This window comes from Hipposideros armiger, unplaced genomic scaffold, assembly GCF_001890085.2.
Source record: "Hipposideros armiger isolate ML-2016 unplaced genomic scaffold, ASM189008v1 scaffold_239, whole genome shotgun sequence".
In the NCBI taxonomy this organism is placed as follows: domain Eukaryota; kingdom Metazoa; phylum Chordata; class Mammalia; order Chiroptera; family Hipposideridae; genus Hipposideros; species Hipposideros armiger.
The window spans coordinates 1,264,757-1,281,200 of record NW_017731589.1 but is presented as its reverse complement, the minus strand read 5'-3'; the positions used below and the strand labels follow the sequence as shown (position 1 = coordinate 1,281,200).

At 38.1% G+C, this 16,444-nt stretch overlaps 1 protein-coding gene across 6 annotated transcripts in view; it reads right to left on the bottom strand.

The window, feature by feature from the left end:
* Window positions 1-1,028: 1,028 nt before the first annotated feature.
* The window catches only part of GALNT11 (polypeptide N-acetylgalactosaminyltransferase 11), a 45,280-nt gene continuing 29,864 nt past the window's right edge, over window positions 1,029-16,444 (bottom strand). For all 6 annotated transcript variants that reach the window (XM_019655393.1, XM_019655398.1, XM_019655395.1 and 3 more), the window contains 6 exons: window positions 12,222-12,339; window positions 10,633-10,785; window positions 7,489-7,707; window positions 6,071-6,175; window positions 3,402-3,539; window positions 1,029-3,179 (listed from right to left, as the gene is read on the bottom strand). In XM_019655393.1, coding sequence (XP_019510938.1) covers window positions 3,048-3,179; window positions 3,402-3,539; window positions 6,071-6,175; window positions 7,489-7,707; window positions 10,633-10,785; window positions 12,222-12,339 — 865 coding nt within the window. In that variant the 3' untranslated portion in view covers window positions 1,029-3,047. The remainder of the gene's footprint in view (window positions 3,180-3,401; window positions 3,540-6,070; window positions 6,176-7,488; window positions 7,708-10,632; window positions 10,786-12,221; window positions 12,340-16,444) is intronic.

The following is a 16,444-nucleotide window of genomic DNA, read 5'->3' as shown; positions in this document are numbered from 1 at the left end:
AATTGCTCATAATATCAAATTTTCACAGAAGTTTTCCACAAGAGGTTGTGTATTGGTATATAGTTTTTCCCTGCAATGTTTGGTAGAATTCATTAGTGTGCCTGGAGTTTTCTTTGTGGGCTACAAAATCAATTTGTTTAACAGGTAGAGGGCTATTTAGGTTATCTAATTCTTAAGAGAAGCTGGGTTGTTTCTTTCAAGGAATTTGTCCATTTTATTTACTGGCATAAAGTTGGTCATAATCTCTCATCCTTTTTTAAAAACAATTGATTTTTTAAAGTGCTTTCAGGTTCATAGCAAATTTGAGCTTAAAGTACAGAACACACTTACAGGTCCCCCATCATCAGTATCCGGTACCACTGAGGACCTACTGTGCCTCATCATCCAAGTCCACTACTTTGGGTGGTGTGTATTCTGCAGGTTTGACCAACGTGTAATGACATTTATGTACCACTGGAATGTCACAATCGCTTCACTGCCCTCATAATCCTCTCTGCTCTGCTATTTATCTCTTCCTCCTTTACCTCTGGCAACCACACTCATCTTTTATTGTCTCCATGGTTTTGCCTTTTTTAGGTCATATAGTTGAAATCATACAGACAGATTTTTAGACTGGCTTCTTTCACTGATTAATAATATACATTTACATGTCCTCCATGTCTTTTGTGGCTCAATAGTTCACTTCTTTTGAACACTAAGTAATATTCAGTTTATCCATTCACCTCCTGAAGGACATCTTGGTTGCTTCCCAGTTTGGCAATTATGAATAAAGCTGCTATAAATAAGGTTTTTGTGTGGGCATAAGTTTTCGGCTCTTGGATAAACACCAAGAAGCTTGATTGTTGGGTCATCTGATAAGAGTATGTTAGTTTTGTAAGAAACCGCCAAACTGGCTTCCAGAGTGGCTGTAGCATTGTGCACTCCCAGCAGCAGTGACAGGGAGTTCCTGTTGCTTCTTATCCTTTTCAGCATTTGTAGAACCTCTAGTAAGGTTGCCATTCTTTTTACTGATGTTAGTAATTTGTGTCTTTTTTTTTTTACTAGAGATTTTATCAGTTTTATTGACATTCTTAATCCAGTTTTTGGTTTCATTAAATTTCTCTGTTTTCCATTTGTTTCCGTTCTGATATTTAATATTTCTTCTGCTTCTTTGCTCTTCCAACTTTCTTTTCTTTTTCTATTAAAGTGGAAGCTAGGTCAGTGATTTCAAATTTTTAATCCTTTTCTAATCCAGGTGCTTAGTGCAATAAATTTCCCAAGGACCAAGTTAGCTGAATCCTAACCATTTTGATATGCCGTGTTTCAAAATGGCCTTTTGATTTCTTCTTTGATTCACAGGGTTTTGGGAAGTGTGTTATCTTTTTGATAATGATTTCTAGTATAATTTTCGTAAGTTGCATTTGTATAAATTATTGAGACTTGTTTAATACCCAGGAACATAACCAATCTTGGTAAATGTTTCATGTGTACTTGGAAAGAATGACTGTGTTCTTGTTGGGTGGAGTGTTGCATAAATGTTAACTATATCAAGTTGGTTGACAGTATTGTTCAAGTTTTCTGTGTCTTACTGATTTTGATTTTTCTGTCTACTTATCAATTATTGAGTGGTGTGCTGAAATTTATTGTAATTGTAGGTAGTGTCTCTCCTGGCAGTTCTGATAGAACAGTTTTGGTGGCATGTGTTTTGAAGTTATTAGGTATATACGTGTTAGGGATTATTGCCTCTTAATGAATTGACCCCTGTATTGTTATGAAAACAGCCCTCTTTACCCCTAGTAAATTTTTTGCTCTGAAATCGCCTTTGACTAATATTAGCTACTCCAGATGTCTTTCAATTAGTGTTCAACAGGCATATATTTTCCCATCTATTTTTAACTCGTGTCTTCATATTTAAAGTGAGGCAACATATATAGTTGGGTCTTAACATTTTTATTCAGTCTAACAATCTCTGCCTTCTAACTGGGGCATTTAGGTTTAATCAAATTACATTTAATGTGATTACTGATTTTACTGGATTTAAATCTACCATCTTGCTGCTTTTTGTTTTCTATTATGTGCCAGCTGCTCTTTGAAGTTGAATGACTGATTAAAACTTTAGGATATAGATATAAGATATACTCCAACATGTTTCTAATCTGGTGCTTAAACTGCTCTGTAGTTCAAGATAAAATAACTGAGAAAGCACTCAATAATATGAGACTGTCTCTGAGACATAATTCTGGTAGAAAAAACCCTCACTCTCTATATTTAGGCTTTTACTATATACAGATGTTTCCTAAATTTATATCTCTGAGATGTGTTTTGAGATCTCAACCTCTATTTAACAACTCTACCTGGATGTTTCATGGGAAACTTTAATATCAAGAATCTAAATTCATATACCTTCGGCTTCAAACTCATATAATTCAAGCTAAGAAACGGTGAAACTTCCCTATGGTTAGGGCTCCTACCTAGTATATAGGTTAATCAAGTGACTTTCTTACCATGTATCACATACATAGGACAGCTCAGACCTGAGGCCCAAAAACAAAAAAAGGTTAATAATTAAAAGGACCCTTTATTTTAAATGTAGATAGTATCAGAAGTCATCCGAATAATTTAGAATAGTTAACTGCCTCTTAAATATGATCTTATACATGATGTCTTCTGAAGTTAAAAGTAATCTGGATTCTATCAGTTTGTTTGTCTATGAAATCTTCTAAGAAAGGAAATCATAACAAGTTCCTGATCAGACCAACACCATTAGGGGATTAAAAAGCATAAATAAATTTGAACAGACCTAGCAATTTCCTGGGTTTTATCCTTCTGTATAATCCTGACACTTTATATTAAAACTGTATTCTGGTCTCTTACCATAAGCAAGAAATTCCTTAACAGCAGCTCAGAAATGACCTTAACGTCCTGGTGAAACATACTTCTTCACCTCCTGAGGGTCAGTTGGTGCTCCAAACTTGAGTACACCTGCTGTCTCGCCTCTGCTGATCTTCTCAAGCATCTCCACAGGAGGACAAGCATGATGAATGACCATTCCAGCCACGGTGTCCGCCTTAACCTTCCAAATGCCACTGCTGGGAGGAGGAGCCATCACAGATTGCCATAGCAACGTAGCCTTTGTGACTCAATGGGTCAACCACTCTCAGGCACTGTCCCACTGACACTTGGTACAGTCGATTATTCTTCTGGAAAAGAATAAAGTAAGAGATAACAAGAAAAAAATGCCACCAGTTCTATGCTTCCAACTTGTCAGAATATGGTAAAGAAGATACAGTAATCCCGAAGAGATGGGAACATTTAAAGCCCCTTACAGAATGCTACAAACTCAGAACCGCCCTCTATCGGGGAGAATGGTCCCTCTGCCCTGCTCCCTCCCTCATTCCATCATCACTAAGCGAGCTCCTCACCCCAAAGGTCCACTGCTGGGACCCGCCCGATCCATGGCACTTCATGAGTCGTGGGGGGTCTGATGAGCGAGTTTCTGACATATCCAGGCAAAGGAGATTACTTAAAACCAACTCATGCTCTTCATTATAAATCCAGACCTATCGAAGAAAGTAAAAGATCAAAACCCCAAGTCCTAGCCACAGCAATCAGTTAAAACAAAGTGAAACAAAGTGAAAATGTCTTTATTTGCAGATGACATGATACAAAAAACCTTAAAGACTCCAAAACAAAACCCAATTAGACTAAATTACTTAAGTAAAATTGCCAGATAAAGAATATACAGAAGTCTGTTTCTACACACCAATAACAAATGAGAAGAAATTTTTAAAATCCCTTTTACAACTGCATCAAAAAGAATACATAGGAATAAATTTAACCAGGGGTGAAAAAACTGTACTCTGAAAACTGTAAGACACTGATGAAAGAAACTGAATACATGGAAAGCTATATACCTTGGTCATGGGTTGGAATGATTAATATTGTTAAAATACCTTTACTACTGGGGCCAACCGAATGGTTCAGCTGGTTAAGAGTTGGCTTAAGAGTGCGAGCTCTGAGCAATAGGGCCGCCGGTTCGATTCCCACATGGGCCAGTGACGCTGCACCCTGAGCTGAGCTGTTGCTGAGTTGCCAACAACAGGTGGACAATTGCTCAGCTGGTGTAACAACAAGATTGCCTGTTCAATGGTGGGCTATGCCCACCTGCAACTAAGACTGAACTCAGCACCTTGAGCTGAGCTGCCGCCCAGATGGCTCAAGGGGTAGAGTATGCGCCCTTAACAAGGCTGCTGGTTTGACTCCCGCCTGCAACGAAGACTGAACTTGGCACCTTGAGCCTAGATGCCACGAGCTGCCGACGGGAAGCCAGGTGGCGACTGGCACCATCCACAACGAAGACTGAAGAACAACAACTTGGCTGGTCCCCCTCCCCCAATTCCCCAACAAAATCTTAAAAAAATAAATACCCTTACTATCTAAACTAATATACCGATTCAGGGTAATCCCTATTAAAACACCAATGGCCTTCTCAAAATTAGAACTAATCCTAAAATTTATATGGAACCACAAAAGACCCAAATAGCCCAAGAAATCTTAAGAACTATACTATAAAACTAAACCAGCATTGTACTGGCATAAAAAACAGACACATAGATCAATGGGATAAAATAGAGAGCCCAGAAATAAATCCTCACTTAGACTGTCAATCTACGACAAAGGATATACAATGGGGAAAGGGCAGTCTCTTCAATAAGTGTTGGCAAAACTGGGCAGATACGTACAAAAAATATGAAATTGGACTTTATTACACCATATACAAAAATTAACTCCAAATGGATTCAAGACTTAAATGTTAGACCTGAAACCATAAAACTTCCAGAAAAAAACACAGGCACTAAACTCTGACATCGCTCTTAGTAGTATCTTTTTGGATATGTCTCCTTGAGTAAGGAAAACAAAGAAAAAAACAAATGACAATACATCAAAATAAACAGTTTTGCATGACAAAACAACAACTTGCTGAATGGGAGAAGATACAGTAATGCCTCGGTTTGCGAGCATATTTCGTTCTGGAAACAAACTACTCGTAAGACATCACTCGTTTACCATGTTAAAATGTATTAGAAATGTTTGCTCATCTTGCAGAACACTCGCAAACAATGTTACTCGCAATCCAAGGTTTTACTGTATTTTCAAATGATACCTCCAATAAAGGGTCAATATCCAAAGTATATAAAGAACTCATACAACACCCCCAAAAAAATCTAATTTAAAAATGGGCAGAGGACCTGAGCAGACATATGAAAAGATGTTCAATGTTACTAATCATCAAGGAAATGCAAATTAAAACCACAATGAGATACCACCTCACACTTGTTAGAATGGCTATCATCAACAAGACAAATAAGTGTTAGAGAGGCTGTGGAGAAAAAGGAACCCTCACACACTGCTGGTGGGAATATAAATTGAAACAGCCACTATGGAAAACAGTATAGAGGTTCCTTAAGAAATGAAAAATAGAACATATGACCCAGCAATCCCACTTCTGGGTATTTACCCAAAGAAAACAAAAACACTAATTCTTAAAGATATATGCACCCTGTGTTCCCTGCAGCACTACTAGTAATAGTCGAGATATGGAGACAACCTAGTGATCAAGAGACGACTGGATCAAGATGATGTGTATACACACGATGGAATATTACTCGGCCATAAAAAAGAATGAGATCTTGCCATTTGCAACAACAGGGATGGACCTAGCGGGTATAATGCAAAGTGAAGTCAGAGAAAGACAAATACCGTATGATCTCATGTATAAAGGACTAAACAAACAGACCCACAGATACAGACCGGTGCCAAGGGCAGGGGAAAAGCAGCACTTCCTTTGCCATTTCTAACAAATTCACAGTTTTCAAGTCATTCTGTGTAACTGGAAAGTCTAAATAATGCTCTAAACAATGATCAGAGGTAGGAAAACTATATGGAGGAAACTATATGGAGGAGACGAAAATAGCTGTGCTAGACCTCTAAAATCATCCTGAAAAGAGAAGTCCAATTAAACTCCGGGTATCTGCCCTCCCTCCTCAGGAAAGACTCCCTCTGTGCACTGGCTGGGAGCAGCATCACTCACCTGAGTAGGGTCGCTGTAGTCACACGCCTTCAGCACTACGAGGCCTCCCTTTTGACTTGGGCGGCCCTGGGCCACCAGGCACTTGCCGGTCTGAAGGTGACAGAGCTGTAAAAGAAGAGGCTCCTGAAACCCGTCATGCAGGACAGACCAGTGTCAGAAAACACCCTTAAGAATGCTGGGAAAGGTTCTGGATGACATATGAAAATGTTATTCCAAAGGCAGAATTCCAGAGGTCATAAAAGACAAGCACTTTTTATTCCTAAATACGTAAGAGCATCACAATAGACTCAAGGTTATAGGCAGTTTTAACAACAGAGGCAAGCAGTGTCAAGTAGAAATTCTGCCTAAAGATACAAGTTTACTAAGCTATTACAGGGAAGGAAAAATAAAACTATCACATTTGCACTAAAGAACCTTAATTTAAAACTGAGGCAATAGGAATAAAAGATATAAAGCAAATGGTACATAATTAAATATAATATACATACTAAACTGGAAATAGATTATAAATTCCACAGGAATTCTAAAAGTGAGATGCATCAAAACTCGAGAACCTACTCTAAATAAAAGCATTAGTTTAAGTATTAGAGATTAGACGTGCAAGGCAAGAATACTATTGGTGAGGGATTTCAACTATATGGACACTGGTAACTGTAAGAGAAAACACCTAATAACATCTTGATGATTTTTTTTTAATCTCGTAAGATAGAAGAAGAAGGGGTAACGCTCTAGGCTTCATTCTAACCACTAATAGTTGGCACTGTGAAAGAACCTCAAGCACTGCCTTCTTTGTAACACAGAAGAAAACTGAGCAACAATTATAATGGCTCCACTTTCAGAAATTCAAGAAAAGGGTATGATTTTCTGGCTACGCCCCTAAAATTTAAGTGTGATTATAAAACTGAAAAACTCTATCAGAAACAAAAGGAGAACAGCTAAAGAAACGTGGCTGTTCGGTGGGTTTTCTGCTAAGCTCAAATGATGGCTCAGAACATGGGGTGTGAAACCTCACCTGACACCAGCACTTAACCCTGCTCACTTTTCACTTCCTGTCTGCAGTGGATCCCCAGAGCTGAGGCCAAACAGTGTACAGCTCCCCAATTTCTCCTCTTGTTTTCCTTATTGGACAGGTCTCTGCCAAATGAATTTTACACTTATCCTGCCTTTGTTGTATATTCATATCTATATCCTCTCGGAAGCTAGCACAGAACTTACAGAAGTCATGCCCTCTTTTAACACTGGTAGGTAAAGGAGCTTAACATTAATAGCAAAGATACTAAAATGTTCATAAAAAGAATATAATGGAAGGCAAGCTAAAGGCTATCATTAAATATTTTATCACTAAATATTCTGATCAGTCTACAATGACATTATCATACAACTTTTAATGAAATACTTTGATAAGATTACTTTCTTACCCTTCCACGTTGAAGGACTTTGGGGCGTTTTGGCCCTCTGTTGATAAAAATGGGTTGCTGGGGTTTGGCATTGGGCCCAGATATCTGCATCTCTGGGTAAATGTTATCCAAATACCATTTAAATGATTTACAACCCAACTTCTTCCTCAATTCAACACGCTCACTGATATTTCCATAGCTTCTGGTCCTTAGGTCAGGTCGTAAAGAAAAATACTGCTCCTGAATTGAAAAAAGAAAATTTTTTTAAGAGAATGGATTTTTTTTGTTGTTTAAAATGAGTATCATCAATTATATCTGAGGTCTAAAGGACAGCTGAAACAGATGAGAAAAATATTTTTCATTCCAGTGTTTTCTTAATGTTGCCCCAAAATGTCAATGAAAAGTTTTTACACAATTAGCTCCATAACTTAAAATAAGACATCTTAAAATGTAAGATACACCTCAATCTCAGAAAGTGCAAAACACACACAAATGTGTATCTCATAATCAATGAAACATTTGAGATTGGCAGTTCTCAAACTGATGTCAGGATTCTGTATTCTTAAAAATTATTGAAGACTCCCAAGAGGCTCTGTTTCTATGAGCAATATCTATCGATATTTACCATAGAAGTTAAAATTCAGAAATTTAAAAACTGATTAAATGTAACAAACTCATTACCTATTAACATAAACAACATGGTTTAAACAAAAAATCTACTGAGAACAGTGACACTGCTCTATGCAAACCTTTTCAATGTCTGGCTAAAAGAGTTGGCTGAATTCTCATATCTGCATTTAATCTATTACTATATGTTTTTAGGTTAAATATACTTTTTAAAATGAGTTTGTGGAAATATATAGTTTAAAATGAAAGGAATATTTTAATAACTTAGATAATTATGGCTATTCTTTTTTGATACTACACTATAACTCAATAACTTTTAAAGGTTAGCTACAATGTAGATTATGAAAGCGAACCATTGCGCTTTCATTTTGTTGCATTAAAATCTACTGGTCTTGCTCTTTGAATGGATCTTTTACCCATGCAAGATTTTTATAACTTCATATATTAGACATTTGGAAAATACTGGTCCGTTGGGTTGAAGTTCTTCCAGATAGTGACAAATTTCACTATATAATATCCAAAAAATTATATTCATAAATATTACTACCAATCTCATTAGAAAAGTTTTTAAGCACCAGGAAGCTATCAAGTTTATGGTTGAGGTACAAGTTTTCCAAAATTCTAATTTTTACTTGAAAGCTTGAATTTTATCATTTGTAACAACTACTACAAGTTGTTTTCTGTGAAGTGAAAGTCTCAGTTCATGTTTGAGAAAATGTTTGCCAAATCCCCAAACATGAATAACCATGGTTTGTGAGTCATTCATAAAAAGAGTATTCTATGGGGAGAAGGGGCTAGTTCAGCTACAACTCAAACATCTGTACAAATGATTTTCCTGGAAAGAGCACTATCTTCAGCTTTCTCTATGCTTGATATGAATACTGACACAGAACACTAAGAGACACGGTGAGAGCTAATATAATTCATTATTTTTACTACTTCACCAAGGACATTCTTAGGTGAAACTGGCATTTTTTAAGTTCTGAATGAACTGGCAGTGAGGAATTCAATTTGGTGCTGATGCTTTGACTGATGCTAAGGCACCAGCCATTTGCACCATCGGTGTAATGTCAACATGGTGAAGTGGCAGATGCTCTACTAACCTGACTGCAAGCAGCTTTGCCCCGCCAGGCCTGAAAGCGTGCTCTGTGGACCACATTTTGAGAGCTGCTGTATTAGGCAGTGATGAGTCAAAGATGCTTGGACCTCTGAGGAGCTCACAGTCCAGTGGAAGGAGGAGATAAACAATTGTGCAGGAAAAATGTGACTGAGACCTGACTTTCACTCCCCAAATAGTTGCTTCATCCTCTTTATTCCCATAACATGAGGTATATACTCCTCTTGCATTTACCTCAGAGTTAAAAATTACCGTGCACTCCCTCAGTCATTTTTGTATCCCCCTAAATGTAACACAGCCTGGTATATAGAGGTGCTCAATACATGCTTGTTTAAAAAAATTAATTGTACAAAAGTGTTCACAACAGCATTTTTCATAACAGTCAAGAAGTGGAAACAACCCACATGTCCATCAAATCATCAGTGGATAAACAAAACAAGATGTATTCACACAATGGAATATTACTTGGCAGTAAAAACAAAGTACTGATAACACGGTACAATGAGGATGCATCTGAAATCATCATTATAAATGATGTGGTCCCAAAAGACCACATACTGTGATATTCCATTTGTATAAAATGTCTAGAATAAGGCAAATCTATAAAATGAGCGGAGGGGGTAGGTTACTGGTTGTCGAATAGGCCTGGTGGATGTCGGGGGGGAGTGACGGCTGAAGGATGCAGAGTTTCTTTTGGGGGGGTGATAAAATGTTCTAAAACTGACTTGTAATTATTCCTCAATAAAACTGTCACAAAGAAAACATCACTGCAAGTTGCACCTGATGGAAGGTGGGAAGGAATGCTCCCCGTGCAAAGTCTGACAGCAGCCTGGTTCCACAGGAGTCACAGGACAGGGACCAGAGCAAATAAAGAAACGGATGAGAGACGGCAGTTCTGATATTAGCTACCTCACCTCTTACTCAGTGGTCATGTGGAAAATTAAAAGAAGAGTCAGAATAAAAAATAAGTGAAACAGGCGGCCGAGTAGCTCAATTGGTTACAAGTTTGCTTAAGAGCACGAGCTCTGAGCAACAGGGTTGGTGGTTCATTTCCCACATGGGCCAGTGAGCTGTGCCCAAGCTGAGCTGCTGCTGAGCTGCCAACAGGTGGCAGGATGGCTCAGCTGGTGTAACAAGAAGATTGCCTGTTCGATGGTGGGCTATGCCCACCCACAACTAAGACTGAACTCGGCACCTTGAGCTGAGCTGCCACCCAGATGGCTCAGTGGATAGAGCGTGCGCTCTTAACAAGGCTGATGATTCAACTGCTGCATGAAAAAAAAAAAAAGAGTGAAACACTGGGTGTAGAGGAAGGAGATGGTTACCCAAAGAGAAATATGCAAGAGTGACAAGCATCTGAAGCCACCCCAAAGGAATGATGGCCTCCCACTCATCCTCCTCCGTGAGAAATGTAAGCTCACCTTATATTCATCCAGCCAAACATGTGCCAGCCTCAGGGAGTTGTGTGTCATGGTGTCCTGACCCTCAGGAGAACCATAGGGTCGCCTTTTGCGAAAAATGTGTCCCACTCTAGAGCAAGGGATGATGAACAGTTTGCCTCCACACATCCAAATCTGGTCAGAAGCAAAATATGGATTAACAGTTGCCTCACAGTGCTATGGAATCAATGTATGATGTGTCAGGAAATTAACCTTTATTAAAAAGGTGTGTGTGAGACTTTGCAAGATGTTTTCTTATTAGATATTGCTCCTCAAACAGAAGACAAAGGGTTTGTTTTTTAAAAATTATCTGTATGATTAAAAGGAAACTGAACTCTAAAACAACATAATATTCTTGTGTTATCATTTGTCTAGTCACACTTATATCACTGTTTTAAAAGATCAAGAAACTTAGGGACAAGGAATTCTTACTGTAAACTGGTCCTGTAATTTCACGTTTACAGGTACTTTCTTATAAAATGTATAGATAGACTTAAGAAAATTTTTATAAAATATACAGAATAACTCTTAAGATGAAAAATATCCTAGTTTTGGTCTAAATTTTACCCTTGACGATCTGAGTTACTTTATATAGTTATTTTCATTTTTGTGGGACTCAATTACCTTATCTACAAAATAAGACTAAACTAATGATACCTATTAGTCCTTTCAATTTGATTATATAGGAAAAATTGCCTTTTAAAAACACTGTCGTCAATATACTTGTAAAAACACAAAATGACATCTACACCAAGTGTTGTGTTCGTGTCTGAATGGAGACTCTGCTGTCTGGACTAGGAGACCGGAGGTGGGGCGTGGGGGCCTCTGTCTGTTTTCTGCCTTTTCCAAAGCCTGGCTTATCATCACCACAGCTCCCCGAGCCACAGACCCCACCCAGACTCATTCCCACCTCGGCAACTGGAGATGAGGAGAGATTAGGAGAGGGAGAAACCCTTCCTCGGGCTGGGGGTGCCTGTGTGTATGAAGGGTTCAGTGAGCTGCACAGGGGGTGATGCTATGATCTGGCACATAACCGGCTACTTCTGAGAGCGAAACGGGGACAACTATACTTTCTCCAGGGGAAGAGGACTCTCAGGCAACAAGGGAAACCGGATCGCCCCACTAGACAGGGCAAGAACAGAACTCTAGACTCAATAAATGTACATTAAGTCTTCTGGATTTAACACCCAACCGTTAAATACATCTATCCATTTTGAATTCTCATGAAATACAAAGGGTGCCAAGAAATGTATACATATTTTAAGAAACGAAAAGCCTGTATTAGAATTGTAATATTCAATATATACTGATAACAAAAGATGAATACAAGTCATGTGTATACATTTTGTTTGACGCCTTCCGTATATACATAGGGCTTATTATCCATCCATGTCATTAAGGACAATTTTTCTTTTTTTTTAACAGGAGAAAAATAACCAAATTTAATTACGTATGTACTTACAGAGGACAATTTCTTAAAGACAATCAAAGAGAATTTACAGAAAATATGGGATCACGGATAAAAATTATATTCTACACAAATAATTAAGCATGCAAAAAAATGAAATTACCCGAAATGATATTTCTAAGTTTTCTCCTCCCCAGATATCCATGCCACTGTCATACTGCCCAAGCTCATTGAAATAGTTTCTGTTCATGGCGAACAATCCTCCAGCCATTGTAGGTGACCTACGAAAGGAAAATAATTACAGCGTCAATTCTGTACAATTAGCTCCTATTTTTATGTTTAAAAATTCTGTCCAGCTTTGGAAAATTATTCATAAAAACTACTGTGTTGTCGGAAAAGCCATGACACATTTTTGCAACGAAAAACCGAAAAAATACGTCATGACCTTTCCGACAACCCAATAGATAGATTCACAGCTATGAAACATATTTCATCTAATATTAGGACATGAGCTGGGACACAAAACTGCATTTTCTGGGTACACTAGATACCTGGCAAACAAAGTCTACTTTTTTAAGTACCAAAAGTACTTTTTTTTTTTATAACCATTGTTGACAAAAATCTACCTCAAATGAATTAATCTTCTGACAGTCTCAAAGAGCCACTGGGTTAAAAGCTGAGCTTCAGGGCCTACCACGGTGAGACCAGTAGCTCTCCAACGGGGTGATTCTGTCTCCAAGCAAGCGTCTCATTAACCTGTGGAAACCTTTTTAGCTGTCACAACTGGGTGTGTGTGTGTGGGGGGGGGAGGTGGCGAGAGGCAGGCAGGGGGCTGCTACTGACATCTGATGGGTTGAGGCCAGGTGTGCTGCAAAATGAAGAATTTATCAGGCCCCAAATGTCAGGACTGCCCTGACGGAGAAACCCGGTGTTAGTCAGTGAGAGCATCTGAAGTGCACTGGCCCGATGAGAGCCGAGCCCACTTCCAGTCATCTCACTTCCTGACAATGGATTAGGTCATCATGGATTCTAGCGTCCCAAGCTGCCTGCCACAAGTGAAGCAAAATTCTCTCTGCAAGAAGAAAACATCATCCCAGGCATAAATATACTTATGTAATTTTTCATACAGTCTGGGACTAAATGAAAATAAATAACCAGAAAGATAAATCACATGAAAGAGAAATAATCTGCAACAGAAACAGATGTGCAGGGATGTCAAATAATGGAGTTATCAGGCAGAAACTTTAAAATAACTTCAGTATGTTCAAACATAATAGACAAGATTGAGAATTTGGCAGATAATTACATACTATCAAAAATGAAACCAAATTTATGTGTATCTGAAAAACTCTTCTGACACAAACAGAACGGAAATTTAAGCAGCCAATGAAAGAGATTAGCGTCAAAGGAAACAAAACTAAGACTGCAGCTAATTTCTCACCAGAAACAGAAACCAGAAGAGCCCTGAAAGAATGTATCTGCCAATCGAGAACTGTACATCGAGTAAAATTATTCAAAATAACGGTGAAACAAAGACATTTGCAGGGAAAGACAGGAGTAATCACCAAAAGAAATACATGTGTTCTTTAGTCAGAATAAACATAACCTCAAATGGAAGTTTGCAGATGCAGAATAAAGAGTGACATAAAAGGGGACATGTGTGGGTAAACCTAAATGAGTAATGGTTACGTGCTGTATGATTAAAACAATATGCACATTCTGAGATCCTAGCATTCATTGTCTGCAGAAAGTACCAATTTATATTACACTTTGATAAGTTAAGGATGTATGTTGTAGTCTCCAGGGTAACCCCTAAAAGAACAGTGCACAAGTATGTATAACTTCTAATAATGGTGTGGCTGCTGAACAGAATTATAGTAAGTAGAAACTCAGGCCAAAGAAGGCAAGAGAAGAGAAAAATATATAAAACAGAAAGAACAAATAGAAAGCAAATGGTACCACTGTAGTCAAAGTTTTTCACACTGGTTTCAAAACAAAACAAAAGGAACTACATGCCACTTACAAGGGACACATCTAAATATAAGGTCATAGAAAGATTGACAGGCAAAGGGAAGAGAAGTTATACAATGTGAATACTGATCAAAATAAAGATGAACAGCCATATTATCAGACTATAAAGCAAAAGTTTTGCTATTCTAGAAGTATAGAATAAAAGACAATTCATAATGATAAGTGGTTTCATTCACCAGAAGATTTAATAATTCTAAATTTTCATGCATCTGTTAACACAGCCTCAAAATACCGGGGGTGCCAAAAAAAAATGTATACACATTGTAAGAGATGTTATCTATGTACTACATTTCAAAGTTGAGTTGAATTATGGTAGCAATGTGTAGTATGTTTGCTCCAACGATGGCATTAATCAAATGAATGCTAGCGTCATTCTTAGTATTACAATTTTAATACAGTTTCTTTTCCTTTCTTAAAATGTATATGCATTTTTTTGCACCCTCTGTATATGAAGAAAATATTTAAAGAACTGAGGCGAAACATACACAGCTGTAGTGGAAAACTATATATATATACCACTTTCGATAACTGATAGAACATATGAATTAAAAATTAATAAAAATATGGAATATTTCAGTAACACAATAAACCTAACCAAACTGATACAGAATCCCATCTTTAACAAATGGAGAAAATACAAATTTTCCAGGCACGCAAGGAATATTTACAAAAATTAACCATATACTAGACATTAATCTCATCAATTTCCATAGAATTAAAATGTTTTATGACCACAGTGTAATTAAGCTAGGAATAAATAACTATAAAATCTCCATTTGTCAAGAAAATAAATGCATCGCTACATAACCTATGAGTCAGAGAAGATATCACAGTGAAAATACCTTTAAATAAATGATAAAAAATGATATATCACTATTGGTGGGTTGCAGCTAAAACCATCAGAAGAAAGTTGATCATTTTAAATACATGTATTAGAAAAGGAAAAGTCTGAAAAAATTTAAAATCTAAGCATCCAACTCAAGAAGTTAGCAACCTTGATATCATAAAAGTGAAGTAGCTTATATAGAAAGGTAGAAAAAGTGGGAGAAAGGGGGCTAATATCCTCACTGCAGTGTCAAATGATGCTGTCAAAAGACAGCACAGCAAGAAAGACTTTTTAAAGTATCAAAAGAAACCCGATACAATAACTACAAACAACCATCCTACAACACTAGGGACAAAGAATACTAGGGCATGATGTAAAAGCTAAGTCTTCATTTTTCCTATGGAGAGGGGCCAACGTTCGTTTGATGTTGAAAGAGGACTATGCGTATCATCTATACAAGGAAGTGAGAAGGGGAAGACCAAAAATAAAAACAGTTACGAGAATTTGCCTCTGGGGAGAAGGACTGAGAATAGGAAGAAAAGGGGTAGAGTCGGCCACTTTTCATTCTAAACTCTTCTATTGATTTGTTACTGAATACATTCATGTGTTAGGTTAAAAATTCAACAATGAAAAACATACCCATGAAGATGATGAAATAGGCAAAAACATGGCAACTGCACTAAAACTAAGAATGAGAATACATATATAACAGTCTGGGGGATTTTCTTCTTGCACTGGCAGAGGAAAACAAAAAATACTTTACTGGACTATGCTTAATTCACCTTCTGAAAAAGAAAACACAGGCAGTCCAGAACGAGACAGGAAATGGAGTCACCGCTACCATCTGTCTCCAATCACATGATGTGAGGTCACGGAGGTCAGACATGGACAGTCCCCAGAGGCAGCCCTGCCCCCGCAGAGGGGTGCTCCAGCCCTAACTCCCCATCTGCACAGCTGGGGAGGGCACGGCGGGTAGTGAGTGACCCACACTGAGTCCCCGGTACGTAACGTGAGAAAAAGCTGCCAGCACATGAAGACGGAAGACAGGAGCTGGAGATGGTCTATTCATGGACTTCACTGCGAACCGCAGCAGCTTCTCCCACGAAACCTGAGCAGAAAGCCGGCCCACAGACCTGCCAGTAGATCACATCAGAAGCCATGAAGGAGAAGGTTGGACACGGCAGTTTGCAACGTAATAAAACAACTGAAAACAACCCTAGTGCCCCACCAACGGAAACCTGGGTACGTAAGTTATAATAATTAGTAGGATAGAGCATTATACAGCAATGACAACCAATCAGCTAGAGCTATCCACGGCAGCACAGGGAAATGCTGACAGCAATGTTGAGAAAAAGCAGCAAGACAGAGTCCCACAGCTTCATTTACATGAGATCCAAGAGCAGGCACGACTAAGAAGTTTAAAAGGGTCCAAGAACTTTAAAACCTCTCTGAAATCGACATGAGCAATTTAAAACAAAACAGAAACAAGAGAAGGCATAACAGAGCAGATTTATAATACAGAATATGGA